The 26,245-nt window shown below is 45.5% G+C and overlaps 1 protein-coding gene across 6 annotated transcripts in view; it reads left to right on the top strand.

Annotated features, from left to right (window-relative positions):
* The window catches only part of LOC309325870 (sodium channel protein type 5 subunit alpha-like), a 214,569-nt gene that overhangs the window by 28,425 nt on the left and 159,899 nt on the right, over positions 1 to 26,245 (top strand). For all 6 annotated transcript variants that reach the window (XM_081834160.1, XM_081834161.1, XM_081834162.1 and 3 more), the window contains exon 6: positions 19,919 to 20,143. In XM_081834160.1, coding sequence (XP_081690286.1) covers positions 19,919 to 20,143 — 225 coding nt within the window. The remainder of the gene's footprint in view (positions 1 to 19,918; positions 20,144 to 26,245) is intronic.

Below are 26,245 nucleotides of genomic sequence, written 5' to 3' on the forward strand. Positions count from 1 at the left end.
GACCTGGGAATGGATGAGTGTGGGGAATGGGTCCTGTCAATAGAATACTTTTTTTTTTCATATGTTTACCCCACTCCCGGCAATTTTGGGTGGGGCCCTTCAGGGCTCTGAAATTTCCCAGCCCATGACAACCATGAGCCGAGAATGCGCCTTGCAAAGTTTCCCGCAGCCCTGTTTTCGTACAATTTGGGAACGGGAGTCCAACAAATTCAGATTGGCTAGTTAGACATAAATGACTAAATCTGAGTGGGTTGCTTCTCTCTCCCCTCCCCCACTCTCTCTTTAAATAATGAAATAAAAATCTTGGGGTAAATGGCAACATATGAAAAAAAAAAATCAACCACAAGAAAAAAAATTGCAAGGCCGATCAATAATTTTTTTGTCATTGTGCTGACCTCCAGGCTAAATTAAAACCGAATGCCATTCATTGCTTTGTTTGGGGTAGAATAAAGGAATCTGAAGGATCTGTTGTGGGCTGCCTCGCCATTATCATTCGATCTGAGTTAATTCCGACCCAACCAATCAATCAATTGGTAGCTCAGTGCAGAGCGAATGTGGGCACAATTCCGCCAAAATGCTCTTCTGCACAAGGGCCACTGATATGAATGGCGTGCCGCTGCTGTGTTTTTATGTGGCTCCTTTTCATTCCATTGTGAAGAATATTCCTGTAGATCATGACCTTTGGCTCCCTCTCCCATTGCCTTTTTTTTTTAGCCAAAGAAACATGCAGCCCCTGTTGCCTTTGTCAGCATTTAAAGATGCTTAGTTACAGTTGCTTTCATCTCTTAAATGGAGGATGGTGTTTTCTCTGAAAGTAGATCGATGGGGAAAACAAGCAAATGTGCCCTCGGTGTATCTATGGACAGGTCTCATTCAGCCTCAGTGTTTAACATTTTTGACCTGCATGGCAAGGTAGAAAAGGTGGCAAAACAACCCCGTGCATGGTAGTTCCTGTAGATGATTATCCTGAACAGATGTTGGCAATTACAGGTCAAAAATAGTCTAAAGAGACTGCTTTTAAAAAGGGGGGTGGGCGAGGAAAAACAACAACATCCATTTAGGAGATGGGAAGATTTTTTTTCACTCCATTAGATGGCAAACATCTTCACTGTGGCACTCTCGGTTGAAACAGGAACACCAAAGCAACAGCACACATTATCTGCACCCTTAGTATATTTTTAAGGTATGGTTTGCTGAAAATTTCTCCTCTATGTGTATTTCCCCTCCTCCCGCCATTTCCTATCAGTTTTTGAGAAAAGAAATTGCATTTGGAAGTGATCAAAGGGGAGAGAAATGTCAGTGGATTTTTCACAGGTGGGTTGCAGGTGCCTGCCTGGGAATTAAAGCCCAGGGGAAGACTTAGCACCTCTCGGTGGACTTTTTCAGATCAGGAAGTGTGGGCAGCCAGGAGGGCTGCAGAGTGCTGGGTAAATGTTTACTGGGAAGAAAAACACGTGTGCCCACACCTCACTCGTGGCCACCTTGCAACGATAAGTTGAGCTGAAAAACCAGCACCTCAGAATGAGACAGGAAAGGAGAAGGGAACATGTAGTAACAGGAACTGAAGTGATTTGGAAATGGTTGTATGTGGGGCAATCAGTTACAGTCTCGCCCAGAACAGATTCTTCCCCATACAACAATTGCTACATTACTTTACAGTGGTACCTTGGGTTAAGTACTTAATTCGTTCCGGAGGTCCGTTCTTAACCTGAAATTGTTCTTAACCTGAAGCACCACTTTAGCTAATGGGGCCTCCTGCTGCTGCCGCACCGCTGGAGCACAATTTCTGTTCTCATCCTGAAGCAAAGTTCTTAACCCGAGGTAATATTTCTGGGTTAGCGGAGTCTGTAACCTGAAGCGTATGTAACCTGAAGCGTATGTAACCCGACGTACCACTGTAGTTCCTGTTCACCTTACAGAACTGGTGTAATATGCAACAGCATGGCACCAGCCCTCTGAAGTATGTGGCAAGATTTTATAGATCTAGATCTATAGATCTAAATCTAGATCGACTGATCGATCTAGACTCCTCTACTCTCATTATGCAAAACTCTTGGCTCATCCCAAGGTTCTTCAGGGCTAGTCTTAACCCAGGCAGCAGAAGGCGTTGTGAGGGGGGAAAATGGATTGAACTGCTTCAGGTTTCAGATAGAGCTTTTTTGTTGTTGTTTTAATGGCAGAAGCTTTAAAAAGGGGGCGGGGGATCCTCTTGCACTTTGACGTGCAAATGGAAAATGATCTGCCAAACAGGTGCTCTCCTGTAGCCTTGAGTCATACAACACACTTGGCCATCTCATACCCCTCAGATGTTTCACCTCAGTAGGAACCGCTGAATCCACGCTGAATTTCACCAGTGACAGCTAAGGGATCAGCAAAATACGTCTTCCCACTACCCCCACAATCCGACATACGCAAAAATGCTGCTAGTTTTGTTAGTGCAGCTCATTTGCTTTTTCTCAGTTTCCCAGGTTAAAAGGAACAAGGCTGAATGTGTGCACGTTGAAACATAACACAGGCTCTCCACCACGCAGCGTATTTGATGGGCTTGGCATGTCTTGTCAACACAACACAGTGTACATTTTGGGGCTGGTGTGCAGATGAGGCTCACTGCCCTGCATAACTAAGTAATTCCGCTGAAAAATAACAGAGAATAATAATTGTGAGAGGTAGAAGTTCCTCTGAGGAAAGGTTGAAACACAGGGAGACCTGCCATAACTTTAACCGGAGTGCTGAGCGCTGTGATTTAGAAAGAGCATATGAGGCAGCAACCAAAATAAACTTCCTGTGTGTTCCTGTTGCCTCTGACTTGAATGCTAATCAGAAAGTACTGGCTTCCCCCCTGGGCACACACTTCAGCTTCCATCTTGTCTCCATCTTGAGCCGAGCTGAGACGCCAGGACTGGCCTGACTGTGTAAGCAGCCCAAGCGATATGTGAACCAGCGTCGCAGCAGAGGATGCTGGGTATCAGGGGTTGCTTGCAGGACTCAGCCCTCAGTGCCATGAGCCAGAACTACTTTCAGAAAGTAGGACAAGGCAAACCTTCATGCACCAAGTCCTGTCCCCAAAGGGTGGCCAGATGTGAAGGAGGAAAGGGCTCCCGTTCCTTTACTTGCTGCAAAATATATGGGATTTGCATGGCAAGCTACACCTGCTAAAGTTACCCTCTTCTGCATGACTATTAAAGGTACGGAAGCATCATCTTCTTTTGCATCCTGCTACCATACCCTCCACGGGACACGGGTGGCGCTGTGGGTAAAACCACAGAGCCTAGGACTTGCCGATTCGAAGGTCGGCGGTTCGAATCCCTGCGACAGGGTGAGTTCCCGTTGTTCGGTCCCTGCTCCTGCCAACCTAGCTGTTCGAAAGCACGTCAAAGTGCAAGTAGATAAATAGGTACCGCTCCAGCAGAAAGGTAAAGGGCATTTCCGTGCGCTGCTCTGGTTCGCCAGAAGCGGCTTAGTCATGCTGGCCACATGACCCGGAAGCTGTATGCCGGCTCCCTCGGCCAGTAAAGCGAGATGAGCGCCGCAACTCCAGAATCAGCCACGACTAGACCTAATGGTCAGGGGTCCCCTTTACCTTTACCATACCCTCCAACAGGTTGAGGCTGAAAACTGGGACGTGTGTCTTCCTGACTGCACTCTTATGCAAGTCACATAACTCTCACGAGACAACAGAGGCAAAAAAATTGTGTGTTTTGGGTCTCCATGGGATGTCCCAATTTAATGGGGGCAGTTGAGGGGTATACCTACTGCCCTATGTCCCCAAAGAGAGACAGGCCCTGGTGCTTCTTGCAGTAAGCTGTTTATTGAGTTCAACTATTTGTTTAGCTCGACAGATTTAGGAGGTAAGCCCCCTTTGTCAGAAGCTACACACAATACAAATCATGGTAATGCTGAAAATAATACAAAAGTGCAACATTTGTAATAACACTTAAAAGCACAATACTGTGTGTGTGTGTGTGTGTGTGTGTGTGTAGTACCTAAAAAAAGTACGGTACCTAAAAAAAAGACAAGTTACTGTACATGATTTTTTTTAAAGCCCCTGTTCTTTTAAATCACTTCTAATGTGAATGGTTTTGCACTTTTAAGCATTAATAAAAATGGTATGCTAATTTTAATATTATGATTGAAGCTAAATAAACAGCTTAGTGCTAACTGTGGGAGGCAGTGGAAGACAGGAGTGCCTGGCGTGCTCTGGTCCTTGGGGTCACGAAGAGTCGGACACGACTAAACGACTCAACAACAACAACAAACAGCTTGGTACAAGAAGGACCAGAGCTGGTCTCCCTTCTGCTCCACTGATCTTGGTGCTTTCCCCATCTCCTTGCTTAACCTATATCCTAAGCACAAAGTTTCCAGCTGTCTCATCCAAACCCTTAGGAGCTTCCTTTGAAAAGGCTTGAGCTGGTTTATTCTGAGCAGGCCCCTCCAAATTACCATTATTTAATTTATTCTTTAAAAATGTGTAAATGCTGCCCTTCGTCAAAGTTCAGTTAACATTTTCAGTGAAAACGGGTGGGACGTGCAGACCCCAACCTGTCACCCTTGAAGAATTCCTTTAGTCAGGCATAGGCAAACTCAGCCCTCCAGATGTTTTGGGACTACAACTCCCATGATCCTTAGCTAACAGGACCAGCGGTCAGGGGTGATGGGAACTGTAGTCCCAAAACATCTGGAGGGCTGAGTTTGCCTGTGCCTGCCTTTAGTCTTCTTGGAGACACTTTTTTTCCCTTTTCCTTGAATTATCCAGGTGCTTTTCATTACTGTGAACTCCCAAGAGTCACCACGAAACTTCGCTGTAGCTGCAATTAGCAGGGTGTTCCAGTTGTGGCACTAAGCCCAACTGATCTCTGCCTCTTATAATATGTCTTGGCCCCCACACCAGGTGCCGGAGCCAATAGGACAAATCTTTTTTTCCATATAAATAGATAGATATTAATAGAGATATAATATAGATACAGAATTACAAAGACTTTGCTTTCATTAGTTTAAAGCAGGGAAGAGGCAGAAGATAGTTCAGGATCTACCAGTAGATCTCTGGGTAACAACAGAAGCAAGAACAAACCATGGCCCCAAATTAGGAGGCTGAAACAAAGAAAGCTTGGGGGGAAACCAGGAGTGGACTTAATTCTTAGACTTAATTCTTAAGTTCAGACTTTCTTAATTCTTAAGTTCAGAATTCTTAATTCAGACATAATTCTTAGCATATGCCTGTCCTCAGTTACTATTTTGCACCTTACTTTGGTTGTTGGACCTCAGGGTCCTAGAAAGAAAGAAAGAAAGAAAGAAAGAAAGAAAGAAAGAAAGACAAACCTTTTACTTCAGTGCTCTGAGTTCCTATTAGCTGTTTCACCACTATTACTGCTTATTGATTTAGGTTGCTTTTCTTATCTTTGTAATATGCTGAGCAATTTTGATTGCATTTACTATTTACTACAGCAGTTGGCCACCATTGTGCATGTGCTCTCTCTCTCTATACACACACACACACACACACACACACATATAACACAATCAAAAATCCATACGGCAGAGGTGGGAATGGAACCGCTACCTGCCAGATCCAAGACTAGCTAGCTACCCATTGGGCCCTTAAAACAGTCAAGATCACATAATTAACTCTCATGGTCAGACATGAGAGGAATTTTAATCCATCAACATCTGGAGCATCACAAATTTCCCACCTGTTATTTCAAGAGAGATGGTGATGAATGGGTGTGCCTTTTCCTTTCTTTCTTTTTAATGCCATCAGATTTTGCCCCACTGTACCGCTTAGGTTAGAGGTAAGTGACTGTTTGCAAATGCTGCCAATAAGTTGTGCTCCAGCAGCTTCTGAAGGGCTACAGACCCCCCCACCTTTGCCCCAGTCTAATAGGGATGAAGATGGGTAGAATCCTCACCAATGTGAAATTCATTGAGAATGTTGGAATGTTGTGGGCCAGGAGACAGCTTCACCTTCTGAACAGCAGCCTGAAGTGGGAGAATGCGGAATGACCTTCTCTTCCTGTCCTTGAAGGCTGATCAGCTGCAGGTCAAGTCATTCCTCCTTCTCCCCCTCCAGGCTGCTGTTCAGCAGGTGAAGCTGACTCCTGGCCCATGACAGGGTCCTTCTACAGGTGAAACATCTGAGGAACCAGAAGGAGCACCAATAGAGTATTGGTAGGGCTCGTGACATTTCTCATGGGGGTCCCACAACATTCCTAGGTTGCCGAAGTGAATATGAACTTCTTTCTCAGGTGGAACATGTGAGAACTGTCAAAGGGGGGCTCCATTTTTAGACAGTAATAATAATACCTAGTGTAATGTTACAAGGGGACGTATATGCATCCCTATGAGCCCCTCAACAGAGTGGGGATTGGGAATCTGTGGCCATGTAGCTGTTGAACACCAATTCTAAGAGGCATGGTAAATGACCAGGAGTTGATTGGTGTTTCACAGGCTCCTCATCCCTACACTGCAGTAATTGGGCAGGGCAGGAAAGATAAAATATTGACAAGATTGAATGAACTTCTGGCCTGTGAGTTCCTTCCATAACTAGCAGCGCCACACATTCACTGGAATCTATTATTTATTTCTGTTGCGCACACACTTGCCCGACTCAGGAAAACACTCTTTAATTAACAAAGAAAGGAAGAAAAGGGAAAGCCTTCTGTAGGGAGATAAGACTAGACAAGGTGCTAACAAGCACAGTGCTAATCACAGTTTCCCCTCCTCTCCAAGACACAGGAAGAGGGGGGAAAGTTTTGATGTGTATCTTAGCTGATTGCCAACATCTGGTACGGATGCCACAAAGAGCAATAACACAAATAACGTGTTTGGTTTTCATAGGAGAGCTGGGGTGGTGTTGAGGAATGCTCCCTGATTTCCAAGGCTCGGTTTTGCTTGCTGTTTTTAATGCTGCTTTCCCCCCCCTTTAGTTGATCCTCATTTGCAGTTGGATGCCAGACTTAGAGGCAGAACCCACCTGGAAATCACCCTGGGCACACTAACCATTGAAACAAATGGAAGCGGTGCAAGACCGCACAAGTCCTGTTTATTTCAGTGGTGCTTGTGCAGGAGAACTTCCCGGGAGGGTTGTACCATGCAAGAATAATTTCTGATGGTGTCCTAAATGCACGTGACTCTGATATTAACAACAGCTTTGATGTAGAGCGCTGCTAATTACTTGTTGCACCAAAAGAATTGAGACGTGCCAGTAAAACTGATCACTGTGGTATCACCTTGCTGAGTGTGTCTTGAGTTAGAGCTGTGCTGAAACTTTTGGGTCAGCTTTTGGACAGGCAGGACAGGGTGGGGAACTGACTCTGAAGGTGCTGGAGAATGTTACTGACAATTTTGGTTGGTTTACCTTAAAACAAGATGGCCTAAGGGTCTTTTTTGTTGTTGTTCTTTTTTACAAGTTAAAAGAAAGACTCATAGTTGCTCCAACCACAAGCCTTTTTAGCAGCTGTCCTGGTTGTGATTCCAAGCTCAAAAGGTCTGTAGAAATGATGGTACTTTGTGTCATTTCTATGCACCTTTAAACAACTGAAAAGGCAGCCAATAGGATGCCAAATCTAATAATAATTTTAAAAGCCACTTTGGCAATCTTGTCTTAAGGTGCATCAACCCCACCACCTGCAACAAAAATATGTGAAATTTTTCCAGCCACCCGAAAACAGCCAAAAAACCCCCTTCCCATTCACAGGAGACCAATTGTTAGAGGGGGGATTTTTGGCCATGGCTTTAGTCTGAGCATTAATTGCAAGGTTTCTGGTTTACTGACTGTTGTTTGCTAGTTTAATTGTATTACATCTTATAATGGAGCAGTATATGTCTGCATGCAATTGTACAGACTGTGCCTGACTTACAACCCACCGAGCTGAACTCAGCTCAGCATCTACCTGTGGCATCCTGCCAGGGACTCTGTAAAAGTCCTGGTTTGGCGCTCTCTGTACCTGAGGGTCAACCTGAACACAGTGCTAATTGTGTTGATGCAATTAAGGTGCACATCTTTTGTTTTGGGACTTAGCAGCCTCAGGGTTGGGAGTAGAGAAGGGAGGTTGAACCCTTTCTCTCCTTGCCACCGTCCCAAGAAAAACGTGTTCTCCGGAGCTGCTGTTTGAATTTCAAGTGAAGCCTTCATTGGTGACTACCTATGTTACAAAAAAGGGGGGGAAAGATGGCATGCTAGTTACATCCACACAATTCGCGGCGTATCTAGTTTGGCTGCAAAAGCATTGCCAAGCAGCGAGCAAGCCACAACCCATGATCAGTGAACTTTACGGATATGCAGTTCTGGACTACAGCTTCACATGTAAGCACTCTGGCTAATTCAGATGCTATCCTTCCAGGATATCACTGCTCCCACTTAGAATGTATGATGGTGCCTTAGACCAGCTCAGTTGAGCCACTGACTGACAGCATCTCTCCAAGGTCTCATCCAAAGGTCTTTCCCACCACCTGCCATCAGATCCTTCTAACCGCATTAGACCGGAGACCTTCTGCATCGAAAGCATGACACCCGCCACCACACGGGCCTTCCTCAACAGCCTGAAGTAACTGTCTACAGACATAATAACATAAGAAGAGCCTGCGGGCTGGATGAGGCCACGGGCCAAAGTAGTCTAGCATTCTGTTCTCACAGGGCTCAGCCAGATGCCAGTGGGAATTTTGCAAGCAGGACCTGAGCATGACAGCAGGATTCTCCCCACTGATGATGCCAAGCAGCTGGTTTTCACAGGCACGCTGACCCCAACAATGGAGGCCGGGAATCATTTTCCCTACTCCTTTGGGAATGGAACCAGTGTGGTGGCCTCTAGAAGTTGCTGGAATACTACTATCCATCACCCCTGAATATTGGCCATGTTCGCTGGGGCTGATAGGAGTTGTAGCCCAGTGACATCCCATTCCTCCTTCAGAAAAACGCAGAAAAGCAAAGAAAAGATTGCAATAAAAGATACATTGCTGGCCCTTGTAGCTAACACATTCTCCCAAGATGGCTGGGCACGTTGAAAGGTTTCACATCCAGTGTGATTTCAGACCCATCTGCGCTTTTGAGCAGACAAGCACGAATGCTTTTGATATCCTCTCCAGGTCCAAAAGTTGTTGGTCATGTGGCATGTAGAGCTGCTCTTTGAGAGACGCGAGCCCAGAGCCCCAGTGGCACGTGGAAGCAGTTGCCAGATACTGTGGATTATTAGAGGTGTCCCAAATATTTGCCTGTGAATATTTTCAAGAGGCCAAGATATTCCCTGAAAACACCTTTCCGTTTTTAACTTTTTCCATGTCCCCTCCTTTTCCCCACGGTTCACAACATTTGTTTCCTCTTTGCTGCTATTATGGTGCCATTTCTTCCCACTGATTGCCCTCCTTACTTGAGCGATCCCAACCAATTGGGGAACTCATTTGGCAAATTGGATTTGTGTGGTGTTGTCGCAAAGCCAATTCCAGGTAAAGGTCAGGCAATGTTCCTGTCTTCGTTCTGTTTTGGGGCGGCGTGGAGTGAGGGAGCCTCACTGTGAATGTAAGAACACAATAAAAGCTTGCCGGATTGGGCCACAGGACCATCTAGTCCAGCATCCTGTTGCCACAGAGGCGAACCAGATGCTTATAGGAAACACACAATCAGGATTCGAGCACAAGAGCCACTCTCCTCTCCTGCGGTTTACAGCAACTAGTATTCAGAAGCAATGTTGGCTTCAACTGTGGAGGCAGAACATGACCAGAATGGCTAGTAGCCATCAATAGCCCTCTCCTCTTCCATGCATTTGTCTATTCCTCTTTTAAAGCCATCTAGGTTTGTGGCCATCACTGCCTCACGTGGTAGCAAGTTGCATTCAATACTTTAATTTTATCACTCCGGCTTCCTCTCCCCCCAAGAAATCACTGCACTTTAAATGGTGGTGGGCACATGTTCATGAAGATTGCTTCTTTGGGACTTGGCCCAACCTGTAATATATCTGTAATTTATTTTAAAGCATTTATAAACCGAGATACAGTGGTACCTCGGGATGTGAACGGGATCCGTTCTGGAGCCCCGTTCGCATCCTGAACAGAACATAAGACACGACAGTGCGTCTGTGCATGCGGTGGTCGCGTTTTGCTGCTTCCACGCATGTGTGTGACGTCATTTTGACCGTCTGTGCATGTGTGAGTGGTGAAACCTGGAAGTAACGTGCTCTGTTACTTCTGGGTCACCACGGAGCGCAACCCAAAAATACTTATCCTGAAGCGTATTTATCCCGAGATATGACTGTGTGTGTGTGTGTGTGTGTATACACACACACACACACACACACGTAATATTGTTCGAACAGAAATGCAACACAAAATAAGAAAAACAGTAATATAAAGGCATATAGAAACAGGAATTCGAGAATATGTAGAGAAGAATGTCAGTTTTGGTTTCTCGAGGCAAGAAATGCATATACTGAGGTAAAGTGTGCATAAAGAAGCATTTATTAGTAATAATAATAATAATAATAATATACAAAATGCATTATATAAAGAAAAATTGCTCTGCAGAAATGTATATATTAGGGTAGTGTCACACTAAAATGTCCGTGAGTGATTAACATAGATAGATAGATAGATAGATGATAGATAAATAAATAGATTAAACAGATAGATAGATAGATAAATAGCAAACTGATGTGGAAAAGTGGAGAACTGACCCTACATTTGAAAAAAGAGAAATTGATAGATTTACACATTCGTGACCACTAATTACCACCTCCTGGACAAAAGTGCTCTCTGCTCTGGCCAGCAATTTACCTACATTTTCTCTTTTCCCCCCTGCTCTGAAAAATCACTAAAACCGGCCTCCCATTTTGCCTCTTAAAAATGGGGCAATGAAATGGGAACAGTGGGGTACCATTTCAACTTGGCCTTGTTTAAGAAGCAAAATAGGCAGTGGGACAAGCATAGCATAGCACTTCTCGAAGGAACTAATTTCCAAAGGGCACCTCAGAAATGCCACAGAAGTTCAGGAAAAAGTCGCCCCATTGGCCGTAAAAGGTCTTTCCCCTCAGGTCTAATGAGCGACTTTGCTTCCGCGCAGTTCAATTTTATGCTTGGGTGGAAGGAGTTAAACCAATGCCTTCGCAGCTCAGTAAACAGCCCATCCCGTTAAGCCGTAATGCTGTTGCTTCCCATTGGCATCATATCAACGATGTATTATTTTCCGCTGCAGATTGAATCGCCGCTGAAGTTTGAATACATCTTAGCAATCACCTTTCAGAACATGGCAGCTAGCTCTGGGGAGCGCAGAGACCTTTAAGCAAAGTTTTCTCTTCTCTCTGCCCCCAATCCCTGAGAGATCACCTAAAGACCATTTAGGAAAAGTCTACTAGGGTGGCCAGCTGTAATTTTTACTTCCTCTACTCTTATGCCTGTAACAGCATCCTGACAGGCAGCTATCAAACTTTCCTGCAATGCTTTTATTTCTGTGGTTGGAAAGCCTTCACACGTCTCCTTTCTGCATGGCAGGATGCAGTTATTTATTTATTTATTTATTTATTTATTTATAAATAAATAAATAAATAAATAATTTTTATTTATACCCCGCCCTTCCCGGTTCAGGAAACCGGGCTCAGGGCGGCTAACAACAAATTTAAAACACTTAATTGATGCTGCAAAAAAACCCAGCATAAGATACGGTATGAAACGTAAATAACAATAAAATCGAGAATCAAAAATCAATTTAGGGGGAAAATCCATCCAATAAACATTTGATGATCACCAGGGCTAGCTGGCTAAATTAGTCCCACTTGGGTCAGCGAGGAGACCAAGGGAGAACCAGCTGTGGGATGGGGGAGGGGGAGGGAAGGAAGGGGAACAAAAGATCAGGCCAGGTTCAAATTGAAAGCCAGGCAGAATAATTCTGTCTTACAGGGCCTGCGGAAGGAAGTCAAATCCTGCAGGGCCCTGGTCTCATGAGACAGAGCATTCCACCAGGTTGGAGCCATCACTGAGAAGGCCCTGGCCCTGGTGGAGGATAATCTAACTTCCTTAGGGCCTGGGACCTCTAAACAATGATTATTCATGGACCTTAAGGTCCTCTGCGGGGCAGACCAGGAGAGGCAGTCCCGTAAATACGAGGGCCCTAAGCCATAAAAGGCATAGGAGGAGGACAACCAGGAAAGAAGATGGCGATTCCTGGGCATGGCTTTGCCAAAGGCAGCAAGAGAGATTTAAGGACACAATTCACCCTTCACCCAGTGGGACATTAATTACATACAATATTTGTATCCCCTTTCAGGCTCTCGGAGTTGCTTAATATAAATCAGATCTAAGCCCCAGACCCCGTCCTGAGGCTCACAGTATAAGAAGTCATGACATGGGAGGGAAAAAAGGGAATGGGAGGGAAGAGGGGGAAGCAAGCTCTTCAGGTTGCAGCCAATACCGGTGGCAGTTCTGGCCATCTTGCCCTTGGCAAAGAGCAGACCCTCCCCTGAAACACTTTGCCACCCCCCAGAACAGAGCTGGTCACAACATCCAGGCCAGGAAGGCAGGACAACTCCTGTCACACAGCTCTTCCCTCAGACAGCTGACAATGGTAGTCAGAATCAGGGGCCTGATTGGGTGGCCCTCCTCCCTCACTCTTGTCAATGGCGGTTTTGGCTCAAAACGGCTTTAATCCTCCTGGATTTATTTATTTAAACAGCATTCGCATTAATAATATAAAAACAATATTAGTTAAAATCAAAAAATGCAGCCTTGAAACGATATTAAAACATACAAGCAAATAGAACATGTGCAGGGGGACTCACCTGTGAAATATATATATATATATATATATATATATATATATATATATATATATATGGCAGAAACAGAGTTAATTTGAAGAGAAAGTTACATTCCTAGCCATTTTAGGGGTGGGTTGAAGTGACTCAACACAAAATTATCTGGAAGCCTTGTAAGTAATTTTAACACGTAACAGACACGCATTAAAATGGCATCCATATTCCTCCCCCAAGTGAAATCTTTGTGGACGAAAATACTTTAGTTGGTCCTACCAATAAATGATGTCACTTTTCATGCAGCTGGCAAAGATCTTACTTTTTGAGAAGTGTCCTGCTAAACGGCAGAGGATTCTTCACACCAGGATCCTCCGTAACGTGTTATCCGCTGGACAAAATGGCACCCATCAGCCGTGTATTGTTTCCCGCCGTACTCGGGACCATATGTAGTCCCAGGCAGGTGGCAAACAGAGACATTTTGAGCCTGGAGGGCCTCCACACAATCATACTGGGTTGGTGGTTTGTGCTTGCTTTAATAGACAACACATTGCACACACCTGCCTGTATGTGGAATATCGCAGGCTGCAGAGAGGGGGTGGGTTGTAAGAATCAAAATGAAATGTTCTGATGCCTGAGAAGATTAAACATGAAAAAAACCCAACACTGAGGGGATTATATTTCTATTTAAAACCATAATAACTGGATGAATAGAACACAGTTTGGAAACTGACCTGAAAAATTAGTAATATTAGGGCTGCCTCTCCCATAAACCAACCCCGGGTGAACAACTGCTTTTTGATGGTTTGTTTTCTATAAACATATAAAATAAGAAAACCACTTACTATGTTCCTGTGTTGATTCTGCCCCCCCCCCCTTTTCCAACACTTTTTTTTTTTTTTTTTTTTTTTGCAAGTTTGGGTTGGATCTTTAATCCTCAACTGATTAAAAACGCTGCTTCACTCGTGGTATGCATTGCTTCGATGATTGCTTGAAACCCCTGATAAGAGACCTGGCATATTAATACTGTGAAAAATGTGAGACAGGGTTAGGACACACAGCCTGTCGCTCGATCACATACAACAAGTCCCTTCATAATAATAATAATAATAATAATAATAATAATAATAATATTTTATTATTTATACCCCGCCCATCTGGCTGGGTTTCCCCAGCCACTCTGGGTGGCTTCCAACAAAATATTAAAATACAATAGTCTGTCAAACATTAAAAGCTTCCCTAAACTTACAAGCTTATAAGCAAGAGACAGGGTTATGACTGTGGTTTAGCTATCTCTCCTTCCGTTGCCATATCTAACACAGCAGTTGCAAGAAAGGAGTAAGAAATAAAAAATAATGTTAATGGTTTATACACATATTTATCACACCCATACCCCTCCTCACAACAACCCTGTGAAGTAGGTTAGGTTGTGGAGTGGTGATTGGCCAAAGGTCACCTAGCAAGCTCTATGGCTGGATCTGAACCCAGGTCTCTCCATTCCTACTCTAACATTCTAGCCACTATAATGCACTGGCTCCAAATAGTATATATGGTAGTAATGGGATTCCAGGCAAATCACACTTTGGGGACACGCTGGCAAGTTTTTATTGGTTTATACCAAGAAATCCTGTATAGTGGCACTGTGGGTTAAACCACAGAGCCTAGGACTTGCCGATCAGAAGGTCGGCAGTTTGAATCCCTGCGACGGGGTGAGCTCCTATTGCTCGGTCCCAGCTCCTGCCAACCTAGCAGTTCAAAAGCACGTCAAAGTGCAAGTAGATAAATAGGTTCCCCTCCAGCGGGATGGTAAACGGCGTTTCCATGCGCTGCTCTGGTTCACCAGAAATGGCTTAGTCACGCTGGCCACACGACCTGGAAGCTGTACGCCGGCTCCCTCGGCCAATAAAGCGAGATGAGCACTGCAACCCCAGAGTCGGTCATGTCTTGCATAGTGCACACTTTCACACAAATCAGCCTGAGAACAATTGTTATTTTAGTCTCTTTAAGCCACATTTCCCCATGATGCTCAATCCACACACCTGTGGTTTAAGGGCCCCCTGCTAACCAGGATATGAAAACTGGATGTGAAATCCAGGTTTCACACCCTGGTTTGAAATGAACCCTCCTGCCACCATTTCCCAGTTCAAGCATCACCCTATAATGCCATTATACCAATCTATGGTGCCACCGCTTTAGGAATGCTATGTAAAGTTCTTCTTGCCTCACCTCAAAAAAGGACATTGCAAGGTTGGAAAAAGGTTCAAAAAGCAGCAACCCAAATGAGGAAAGCTTGCAACATTTGAGCTCTTCTTTTTCCGTTTAGAGGCGGCAAGTAAGAGGCGGCCTGCTAGAATTGTATAAAATTATGCAGCACATAGACAGTGAATAGAGGAAAGTCCTTCTCTCGCTCATAATGCTAGATTGTGCTGACATCCATTGAAGCTGAACGCTGGAAGATTCAGGAGAGACAAAAGAAAGTACTTATTCACACAGCATATAATTAGACCATTCAATTCACTCCCATGAGAAACAGTGATAGCCCCCGAAAGAGGATTAGACTAATTCACGGCGGACAAGGCTATCAATGGCTACTAACTATGATTGCTGTTTTCTACCTCCACTGTCAGAGGCAATAGGCTTCTGAATACTAGTTGCTGAAAACTACAGGAAGGGAAGAGTGTTATCGCTCTCCGTTTCTGCTTGCATGCTTCGCGTGGGCAGTTGGTTGGCCACAGTGAGAACAGGATGCTGGACTGGATATACCGTGGGCCTGATCCTGCAGGGCTTTTCTGTCTGTCCTTAACTAGCATGGCTTTGCTGTAGCCTAGCACGCCTGGGGAGGAGAGAATGAAAGAAGTGAGGGAAGAACTGGAGGAGGGGAGCAAGATGAAAGAACGCAGAACGTGGCTCATCCTTACTCTGCCAGACAGGGTTATTTGGCCTTAGTTGTATGACTTGTCTCAGTTAGCTCTCTGCTCCTGAGATCTTTGACATGGCAGCTGCCCAAATGGTGCCTCATCAACTAGGTACTAGACTGTTCTTAGATGGGTTAAACCACAGAGCCTAGGACTTGCCAATCAGAAGGTCGGCGGTTCAAATCCTCACAACGGGGTGAGCTCCCGTTGCTCGGTCCCTGCTCCTGCCAACCTAGCTGTTCAAAAGCACATCAAAAGTGCAAGTAGATAAATAGGTACCGCTCTGGCGGGAAGGTAAACGGCGTTTCCGTGCGTTGCTCTGGTTCACCAGAAGCAGCTTAGTCATGCTGGCCACATGACCCAGAAACTGTACACCGGCTCCCTTGGCCAATAAAGCAAGATGAGCGCCGCAACCCCAGAGTCGGTCACGACTGGACCTAATGGTCAGGGCTCCCTTTACCTTTAGACTGTTCTTGCTACCCCTTGCTTATGTTTGGTCAGACATCTTCTGGTGCCCCCTTATATTCCCAGCTGTTGGATTATATTGCCTTCTGCCACCAGAGCCTTTTCAAAAAGCACACATTGCCTAGAATGTTATTTTAACAGGCTATTCATATGTTCTAAAAGAACTAGAATGTTTCTGTCAGTTTTACGTGCCCCTCCCCATTTGTGATAGATGGTTTCTGTTAAGCAAGTCTTGCTTAGCTTAGTTCATCTCTGTCTGCGCTCCCCCTTCAAGCTAGTTCGCAATCCGTCGAGACATCTTCATGCATTGGTCACTGATGTGTGAAAGGTGGCGCGCAGCTATTCTTTGTGCTTGATCAGCATTATTCTCTGAGAGAGACTGAGCCCACAATCCCGAGAGGAGGAAACATAAAGACTAATCCAGGGACAATGAAGACGGAGTGCGAGAAGCAAGCCAGCTTTTAACAAACGGCAACGGGAGGAGGTCTGGGCTGGACCTGCCTTTAGAAACAGGAATCCAAATGGATTTCTAATTGATGGACTATTTGGCTGCTCTCCTCCCTGTTCTGTTGAAATAGAATCATTAGAAAGCTGATCTGCCTGCCTTTTTGCACCGACTTTGTTGCTGTGTGCCTCCGTGAGAACGTTCCCTCAAAGCAATGGCTTTCAGACTTTCTTCCTGCACAGAATCCTTCCAAACCAGTTCTGCTGAGAAACCCATAGGTGCTTGCTATGGAACTTTTCTCTCTTACAGAAGATGCTGGGGAGCATCTTAGGGTTCACACAGCTCCTCTTGGGCCTCTCTGCTAACGCATGTGAATGGCAGATGCTCTTGAGAACACATTCAATTCTCTTTCTGCAGAGGCTCACCTGTAGAGGAAATGATTGGCACACAGAGGGTTCTGCCTTCAGTCTCCAGCAGAAATCTTTTTTATTTATTTTTATTGATTTTAACATATAAATTATAAAATGTACCACAAAACTTATCACTTATACAATCTTTTTAGACTTCCATCAGCACCTCTGATGATCCACCGTTTTAACCACCTCTTAACTTTATATTGCCCTTACATCTCTTAACAAATCATCCTTCCCCTTCTCCATTTTTGCAATACTTCCAATAATACTCCTCACAAAACTTCTTGCAAACCTACAAACGTCGTCTGATCTTCACAAATACTTTTCAAGTAGTCCGTAAATTTACTCCAGTCTTCCGTGAATTTCTGGTCCCGCCGGTTTCGAATCCTTCCTCTTAGTTTATCTAGTTCTGCATAGTCCTTTAACTTCATCCTCCATTCTTCAATCGTCGGTAATTCTTCTTGCTTCCATTTTTGGGCCAGTAATATTCTTGCTGCTGTTATTGCATGTAAAAAGAGCTTACATTCCTTTCTATTTATATCACTCCCCACAATGCCCAGTAAAAATGCTTCTGGTTTCTTTCTGAATGTATATTTCAACATTTTTTTCAACATCAGTCTCCAGCAGAAATCTAATGGCGTTCACCATGACAGTTCTCATAGCAGACGAGAGTCCGAAACGCCAGCCTTTTTATAAACGCACGTAAACCCAAAGAGCAGCAATACAACTGCATAAAGCTCCATTTATTAGGATCAGCATGAATACAATCCTGTGCATATTTTCCATGGAATAAGCTCCATTGAAGCGGGTGATGCTGCTAAATGATTACATTGGTTCAGCTTGTAAAACACATTGAGCTTTACCAAGAGATCTTCAGCCAGCTGAAATGCAACCGATAGCATTTAATTAAAAACACAAACAATCTCGCAAAGAAGCGTTACCATTAAAACGCTGGCAGGAAGTAGGAACTTCATCAAAGGAAAGAAAATTAAGCATCCCTTCCTCTGCTTGGTTTTCCTCTGTCTTCCTCTATGGTGATAAGTCACAAACAAACTTGAAAGCTTTGTTATCCCTTCATTGGCTTGCCGGGACAAGGAGAGTTTGCATTCATCAGGGTGTCCAAGAAGATGACTCTGTCTCTCCTGCTCTAAACTCCCCCTTCACTGCACCACTGATCTCCAGCAGAAATATTCTTGTCTGGGACCTTGGAGAGTGCAGTAAAGGCAGTCAGTGCTGGGCTGGCTGGACCAGTGTAAGTGAAGAGCTCTTTATTTGTCTAACAGGAAAGTATCCACAGATTGCAGGCTAAGCACACACTTCGCATGCAGAAGTTTCCTGCCTTCAGTTGCCAGCTGAAAAGGACCTGAGGTAGCTGGCGATAGGAAAGATTCCCCTCTGGGTCTTTGGAGAGTTGCTGGCAGTCAGAGCAGGCAGTGCTGGTCTAGATGGCATTGAGTGGTGGCCAAGCTTTCTATCCAGGAAGCTTATTTGTCATGACTGATCTTCTCATTGAGGAACTCCCCGGCACAAGTTTCCAGTAGCCATAGGGGTTTCCTGAACAACACAGCATTAAGGAATTTGCAAATTTGGCAACAACTACCTGTCAAAACACAGACAGCCAAACCAACCCACTCCACTCACCTGAACACCTGTTTTTCTTTAAGAAGTTGCTACCGCTTTTCACCATTGGGCCAGTTTCTTTGGCTAATTACCTCTTGCATACCAAAATCTGGTCCTATCGAAGTTGAACACTAGGGATTTCCTCCTACCCAACCAATGAAACACCAGAATCAAAGCCAAATTTTATATGCGTTCTAAGTTTAACTAATTTTCCAAGTTCACCCCTAACGCTGAAATCCAAAATGCTGAGAATCCAGTTGTAAACCTTTACATTTCTGGGCAGGGGATCTTACATTCACCCACTGTCAAAAATTCACAAAGGCAGCAATCCTATACCTGGTGTTAAGTCCAATTGAACTCGATGGCACTGACTTCTGTAAAAGTACAAGGAATTTAGGATGTAGGTTTCTGGTTCTCTAGAGTCTTTTGTTTGAGAACTTGAAATCACACACACACAAACCAGAAATACAAAGTTTATTTGAGTATATGTGTACACCCTATCTTGTTGGCTTAGAGCTTAGTTACAGCCTTTTCCTCATCTTAAAAAACACCATTTATTATCAGATGTTCTGCAAACATACACACAGAGTCAGTGTGAAGGGGTGGCACCTTCAGGAATCTGCTGATGGCCCACACTCCAGGTGGAGTCCCACTGACAAGAGCCCCTGGACATGCTGTATTGCAGAGGTAGATAAATTGAGGGATGGGAGCCCATGTAGGGGAACTTGCCCAAGGCCTTCTGAAACCTTGGAGCTGATGCTATATGCATAACCCCTTGGCAGCTATTACAAATATAGAACCAGCCATTGTTCTTGGGTTTCACCAGTTTTGACCCTGCTTCTTAAAAGCATTTCATTGATCCCCAAGTGGTTGAGGACTGGAACCTTAATACCGCATTTACAAACAACATCGGGTGCAAGCCAAACCTTCTGGAATTAATGGCCAACGTCCCATTGAGATTCTCAGAATTACACCAGATCAGTAGGGAGGAAAATGTATGGAAGAAATTGGGACCTAAGGATGGAACAGTCTTTACTTTCACATTGCACAGAGCGGGGCAGACTCCCTGCCTCATTTCACTAGTCTTACCGGAATTATTTTCATTTCCCTCAGACTTCCAACAGATGTTTTGCCTGAGCTGGAGCCTCCAAATTCTCTCCGAATTTCACTACAAGTGAAATTCGATGGGAACTCTACCTATGCCATGCATTCACAACTGGGAGATACTTGGGGTGGGTGTCTTGTAGATGCTACTAGTACTGACTTTTAATACCCGTACAATGCTCTTGCACTTTTGTATCTCATCCTATAACCTGCTAACCTTTGTCTCCTTAGGTTTGAAGACCATCGTAGGTGCCCTTATCCAGTCAGTTAAGAAACTTGCCGATGTGATGATCTTGACCGTTTTTTGCTTGAGTGTTTTCGCCCTCATAGGGCTCCAACTCTTCATGGGAAATCTGAGGCAGAAGTGTGTCCGGAAGTTTAACACCACCATTAACGGCACATTCATACCGGACGAGGCGAGGTGGCCATCCTTAGATGTTTTTTTAAATGATGCAGGTAAGATGCTCTCTTTGCTTCTGTGTTTTATGGTTTTTGCCAAATGCAAGTTTCTTCACTTGCATTTATTATGAAAATAAATAAATCCGAGTTTGACACCATGCGGAAACTCAGAGCTCTGTGCCAAGAAGGCTCAGCATTGTGTATGGAAACATTTAAAAAGCCAACTAGCAACTTTTAGCAGTGTTTGTTTGTTTGTTGGGATACTTCCAGGGGTGCCTCATCCTATATGAAGTCTCCTAGATGCTAAGGTCTTCAGAGGTGATTTTGCTTTAGGTCCTTCTGCTGTCTGGGCTAAGGTGGGCTAAGGAGTGATAAGAAGCAGGGCCTCCTCTGTGGTGGCTTCATAGCCAAGGAAGCTTGGAACAGCTCAGTAGGGATATTTAGGAAGCTGTTGAAAACTTTTCTGTGGGGGCACATTTTTGGGAGCAGAATGGTTGTTGCTGCAACATTATTAGCATTTGCAGAGTGCCAGGAGTCTTGAAGCAGAGACTCAGGTGAAGCTGGCCAGAGGATGGAACTGAGGATACCAGCTCAGCAAACGTCAAGCTACGAAAAGGACCAGTGGACTTGTACCACAATGCTTCTGATTCTGGTCTAGTGCCTGAGGAATTCTGTTCTCTGGCTGTATCTTTCCCCACTGATCTATTATGTGGCTTCGCTGCCCCAGTGTTTGACTGCCTCGCAGTTTTCCCAGGGTTCTGTTCTACAGGAACCCAAGGCTGCCTGGGAGAGCTGGGCATTGTCCCTCCCAGAGGCCGAGGCAAGAGTTCAAGGCCCACAGAATACCTTCAGGACCTTGGAGAGCTCCATAGTCACATAGAGGTAGCCTGGTGAGCTGCTTCCTCTAGGAGCAACCTTGCTCAAACTGAAGCCTAAAATATGATGCCTGGATTGTAGTGAAGCAACTCCCCAGAGGAGGGGACCTGCTGTTAAAGGGCTCTCACCTAATTATGTGAGGCACCTGTGTGGCTGAGGAGATGCCCCTGTACCAGACGAGGATAGTATGGCTGCATCTTCTGGTTGGTGGTCTGAAGGTGGTCCTGGCAGTTCTTCACCCAAGTGCCTCTTCCCCCTGGCTGGCAGGGCTGTAGCTGGCAGGGCTGTAGCTTTAGGGTGAATGGGTGAATGAAACAGTTTGAAATCTTTCAGGATTTGAAGGCCGAGCAAAGGGCAATTAGTTCACCAAGAAAGCAGCTGAGAGGATCATGTATTTGTATCTTGCAGACGCCAGGAGCTGTCACTGGGCAAGTTAGTTGCTCCGAACCCTTGGGATGTGAGTCACTCCTTGGTTGCAGGGTGGGGCCTGACAGGGTTCAAAGGATAGTTTGGTTGCAGGGTGGGGCCTGACAGGGTTCAAAGGGAAGTGATTTATATATATATATATATATATATATATATATATATATATATATATATATGTTTATACACACACACACACACATACATACACACACACACACACACACACACACACACATACACACTGTATTTTTCGCCCTATAGGACGCACTTTTTCCCCTCCAAAAATGAAGGGGAAATGTGGGTGCGTCCTATGGGGCGAATACAGGCTCTCGCTCTCCAGGCTTCAGGAAGCTCTGCGCAACCCTCCGGAGCCCGGCGCCAATCCGCGCCAGCCTCCGCAGGGTTGCGCAGAGCTGCCTGCCTTCCCGGGCTCCGCACAGCTCTGCGCGACCCTCCGGACCCCAGTGCCAAGCCGTGCCAACCTCTGGAGGGTCGCGCAGAGCTGCCTGCCCTCCCGGGCTCTGCGCAGCTCTGCGCGACCCTCCGGACCCCGGTGCCAAGCCGTGCCGACCTCTGGAGGGTCGCGCAGAGCTGCCTGCCCTCCCGGGCTCTGCGCAGCTCTGCGCGACCCTCTGGGGCCCGGTGCCAAGCCGCGCCAGGCTCCGGAGGGTTGCGTACAGCTGCCTGCATTCCGAAGCCCTGGGCACGCTGAACAGTGCGCCCAGGCTTCGCACAGCTATCTGCAAGCCTGGGGAGACCGGCGCGGCTCCCTAGGCTTGTGAATAGCAGGCTGTTCTGGGGGCTGGGGTCAGGGGAAGCTCGGGCTTTCCCCGCGCCAGCCCTGTGCCTGGGGGGGGAAATAATTTTTTTTCTTTATTTCCCCCCCCCAAAAAAAAACTAGGTGCGTCCTATAGAGCGGTGCGTCCTATGGGGTGAAAAATACGGGGTGTGTGTGTGTGTGTGTGTGTGTGTGTGTGTGTGTATATATATGAATGAGAATGCTACTGTTGCTTTGGGATTGCAGCCCAACTGAGCATCATAAACCACACTTTGGTGGCATCCAGCAAAGTAGCTATGTTCACACAAGGATTTCCATTTGGGCGGTGGAACTTGTCCTGTCTTTCCCCCAATCCCAAATCTGCACTGGAGGATTGAGGAAACCCTAGAACAGATTTAAGTGGTGCATGGGGTTGGGGTGGGGAATTTCCATGGTGCAGCTAGATATTATTGTGCTAATGTTGCTGCTTCGTTGCATGTCACCCTTCATTTCTCTGCCTGCGATAAAACCCCTTCTTGTGGCTCCCTGCCCCTTTTCTGTCCATTGCATGTACCTGTGCATGATTTAATGCAAAAAAGGAGCAGGGATATAAATGTTTAAGATAAATGATGATAAGAAAGTGAATAGTAGCGTCTCTGTCCCTTCAAGAACACACGGCATTACCTTCTCCCCATCAGTGGGAATGCTGCATTGATTACACTGCTGCCTATCTACAAACTTCCTGGCCAGCAGCAAATATGCAATTCCAGACTCTACATCTAGATCAGTCCCAGTTTTTATCAGGACAATGAAACAAGCAAACAAAAGCATTAAAAAGATGCATGTCTAGGCAGGCGTCTTGTAGAAGGGTAAAGAAATCAAATTAATAGATGAAGGATTGCAATACTCTGCTGCAAAACTAGTCTGTGCAGGGATCCTGAAACGAGAGCTATTGTGAGAGTGAGTGTCTGATTTAAACAGGGAGTCACGGCTGGAATAATAATAATAATAATAATAATAATAATAATAGAGATTCTCTGCTGAACAATGCCTTTGAGGTTTCAATCTCATATCTGTTACTTTCCCTTTATGAATGTATTTAGCAGAGTTGCTGCTTTTAAAAAACAAACAATCAAACAAACATCGCTTCTTTTTAATGGCAACACATTCATCCAAACCTCAACAGGAGTGCCATTCCTGGCGTGCTAGAAAGGGTACATCTGTTGGATTTCTGCCTATTGTGCAGCTGTTTAAAAGACAACAATCCTGGGAATGTGGGTCTCTAACTGGTGGTTCAATACCAACAATTAGGGGATAGCTCAATGAAGATGTCAACTCAGCGTGCAGCCACCATGAAAAAGGTGAATTCCATGCTAGAGATCGATAGAAAAGGGAGCTGAAGTAAAAGCTGCCGATATCATCAAGCCAATATACAAATCTATGATGCAACTGCTTTCGGAATACTGTGTACATTTCTGATTGCTGTGCCTCGTAAAGGATATTGTAGGTGTAGGAAAGGGCAACCAAGACTATTGTGGCCGGAACAACTCCCCTGTGAGTAAAGGTTACAATATGTAGGACTTTAAAAGTGTTTTTCCCCCTTAATGAATGTGGACTCATGTGCATGAACTTGCGGCTGGCATGCTATCACCACACACCACTGAGCGAGCCCCATTGAATTCAGTGGAGCTTAATTCTGAATAGACATGCTTAGGAATGTGCTATGCAGTGCTCTGCCATGTAACACTCACAGCCTCTCAATACCTGTGCTGGAGAGGCTCATTCTGAATGGCTGTTAGCCAATTGCAGGACTTCTTTAACCAAAGGAACAGAACACCTGCCTTGCTTTTGAAACAGCACAGAGCAATCCACTTCAGGGTGAATGAATACAGCAGCCAGCAAGCATGGCATTTTTTCAACGTGGAAACTAAAGGGCTCAGGCAACAGTCCTTGGTGTAAGAACTGGGAAGTGGTGAAACCTGCTCCTGTTTTCACCCGTGAAATGTTAGAGAGTATGGCATCTGTCTGCCTTGGGAAGTGATGGAGGAGTGTGCCTTTGGGGGTGAGGTCAAGCTGTTGGAGGGTTGCAGCGCCTGCTGTGGCTGTAGAGACCGATGTGGGAGAGACGTGTTTTGTTGTGGCTGGGACTGGTGAAGGCAGGTGAACGGGGTTTGGACTGGGTGTCCATCAATATGCTGATGATACCCAGCTCTATCTTGCTTTCAAATCAGAACCAGTGAAAGCGGTGAAGGTCCTGTGTGAGTGCCTGGAGGAGGTTGGAGGAAGGATGGCAGCTAACGGATTGAGGTTGAATCCTGACAAGGCAGAAGTACTGTTCTTGGGGGACAGGGGCAGGCTGGTGTGGAGGACTCCCTGATCCTGAATGGGATAACTGTGCCCCTGAAGTACAGGTGCACAGCCTGGGAGTCATTTTGGACTCTCAGCTGTCCATGGAGGCGCATGTCATTTCTGTATCCAGGGCAGCTGTCTACCAGCTCCACCTGGTACGCAGGCTGAAACCCTACCTGCCCACAGACTGTCTCACCAGAGTGGTGCATGCTCTACTGGAATGTGTTCTACCTTTAAGGCTACCTTTAAAGGTGACCTGGAAACTACAACTAATCCACACTAATGTGTGACATTTTAGTGTATTTTTTGTCTTGGTTGGAAGCCGCCCAGAGTGGCTGGGGAAACCCAGCCAGATGGGCGGGGTGCAAAGAATAAATTATTATTATCCAGTTGTGCTGATGCAGATGCACCATGTTGTTTCTTTTGTCTGTGCTTCCTCCTCTGATTACTGCTGTGGATACATGACTTGCCTGCTTGTCTACAGGCACTGTGGTCATCTGCAAGGGATTCCCACATGGCAAGGTGGATGTTGCCAGCCTTCATGTCATGTTTGCAGGCACCTTTGTAACGCAGAAGAAAAATTAGGAGAGAAAACTGGCAGAGAGTCAATCTGCACATGGTCAGGAGTTGAGGAAGGGAGGACTTGCACCCTGAACTGGTTAGGCCATTTCATTTCTTATTTCCCAGGCTTTAGTGCTTCATTGTTGTCATGTGGTTGTGGGAGAAAAACAACCCAACAACTCTTTAGGGCAAATATGAGTGGCGGCGCTGGGGAATCAATCATTTTGTAAGTATTGTGTGGAGATGAATGACTTAACATCATTTGAGGGGTATTGATCACGCTACATAATAAGATTCCGCATTTCAATTGCTTGAAGATTGATGTCGCGAATGCAGATAAAGCGAGGATTAGGGACGCTAAATTCGATCAAACGAGGACTAGATTAAGTAAAAGCCTGCCACTGTTCATTAGGAAGTGGTGTCTCAGAGAGAATCCAGGGGAAATGGGAAGAGATGCCCCTGCTTGCTGAGGGGATCATGGTCTATTCATGAAAATAGGGGCCCATGAATGAAGCATCTGGGGCAGAATTCAAATGAAATACCATAGGGCAATAATAGCCTTCCCAGGGGACTCAGGTTCAGCTCCAGGGATTTGTGGGCCTCTGGGAAAAGACCTGGGGTGGGCCAGCATCAGTGGGCCTTCCCTTTACCACAGTAGCCCTACCACAGTGGAGTGTCGAGCATCAGAGAGTGCAGTGCGGGGAGGCAAAGATTTGCTCCCCTCTCCCTGCCACTAGACCAGCAAGGAAGGTAGGTGCAGGATGGAAGACAGAGAGATAGGCAGGTCGGTGGGTGAGCAGGTGCTTGGGAGAGGGAACAGAGTCTTTCACGTACCCAGTCATTTGGTTTTTCAAGCCCAACGTGGGAGTGTGCCTATCACTGATCTTATGATGTTTCCACCCCCCTTCAAAAATTGTTTTGGTCAATTGTAGTCCAGCAATGGTCCACCTGGAGGGCACCAGGTTGCCTAATGCTGTCCTAGGATACTGTCACTTGCGAGGCAGCAAATAATGTTCCTAAATTTCTTCTACTTACCGCTTATAGTTTTAATTCTGTAAATGCAAAATGCTTGGGGCAAAAAATAAACAAACAAAAAACCACCATCACAACATCTACCCATTCTTTGCCATTTGGGCACTTTTTTGTCTCAGCCAATGTCCCATGCTGGGTCCCTCCCCAACCTCCTTTTT

This window comes from Podarcis erhardii, assembly GCF_964252035.2.
Source record: "Podarcis erhardii genome assembly, chromosome: 12".
Taxonomy (NCBI): domain Eukaryota; kingdom Metazoa; phylum Chordata; class Lepidosauria; order Squamata; family Lacertidae; genus Podarcis; species Podarcis erhardii.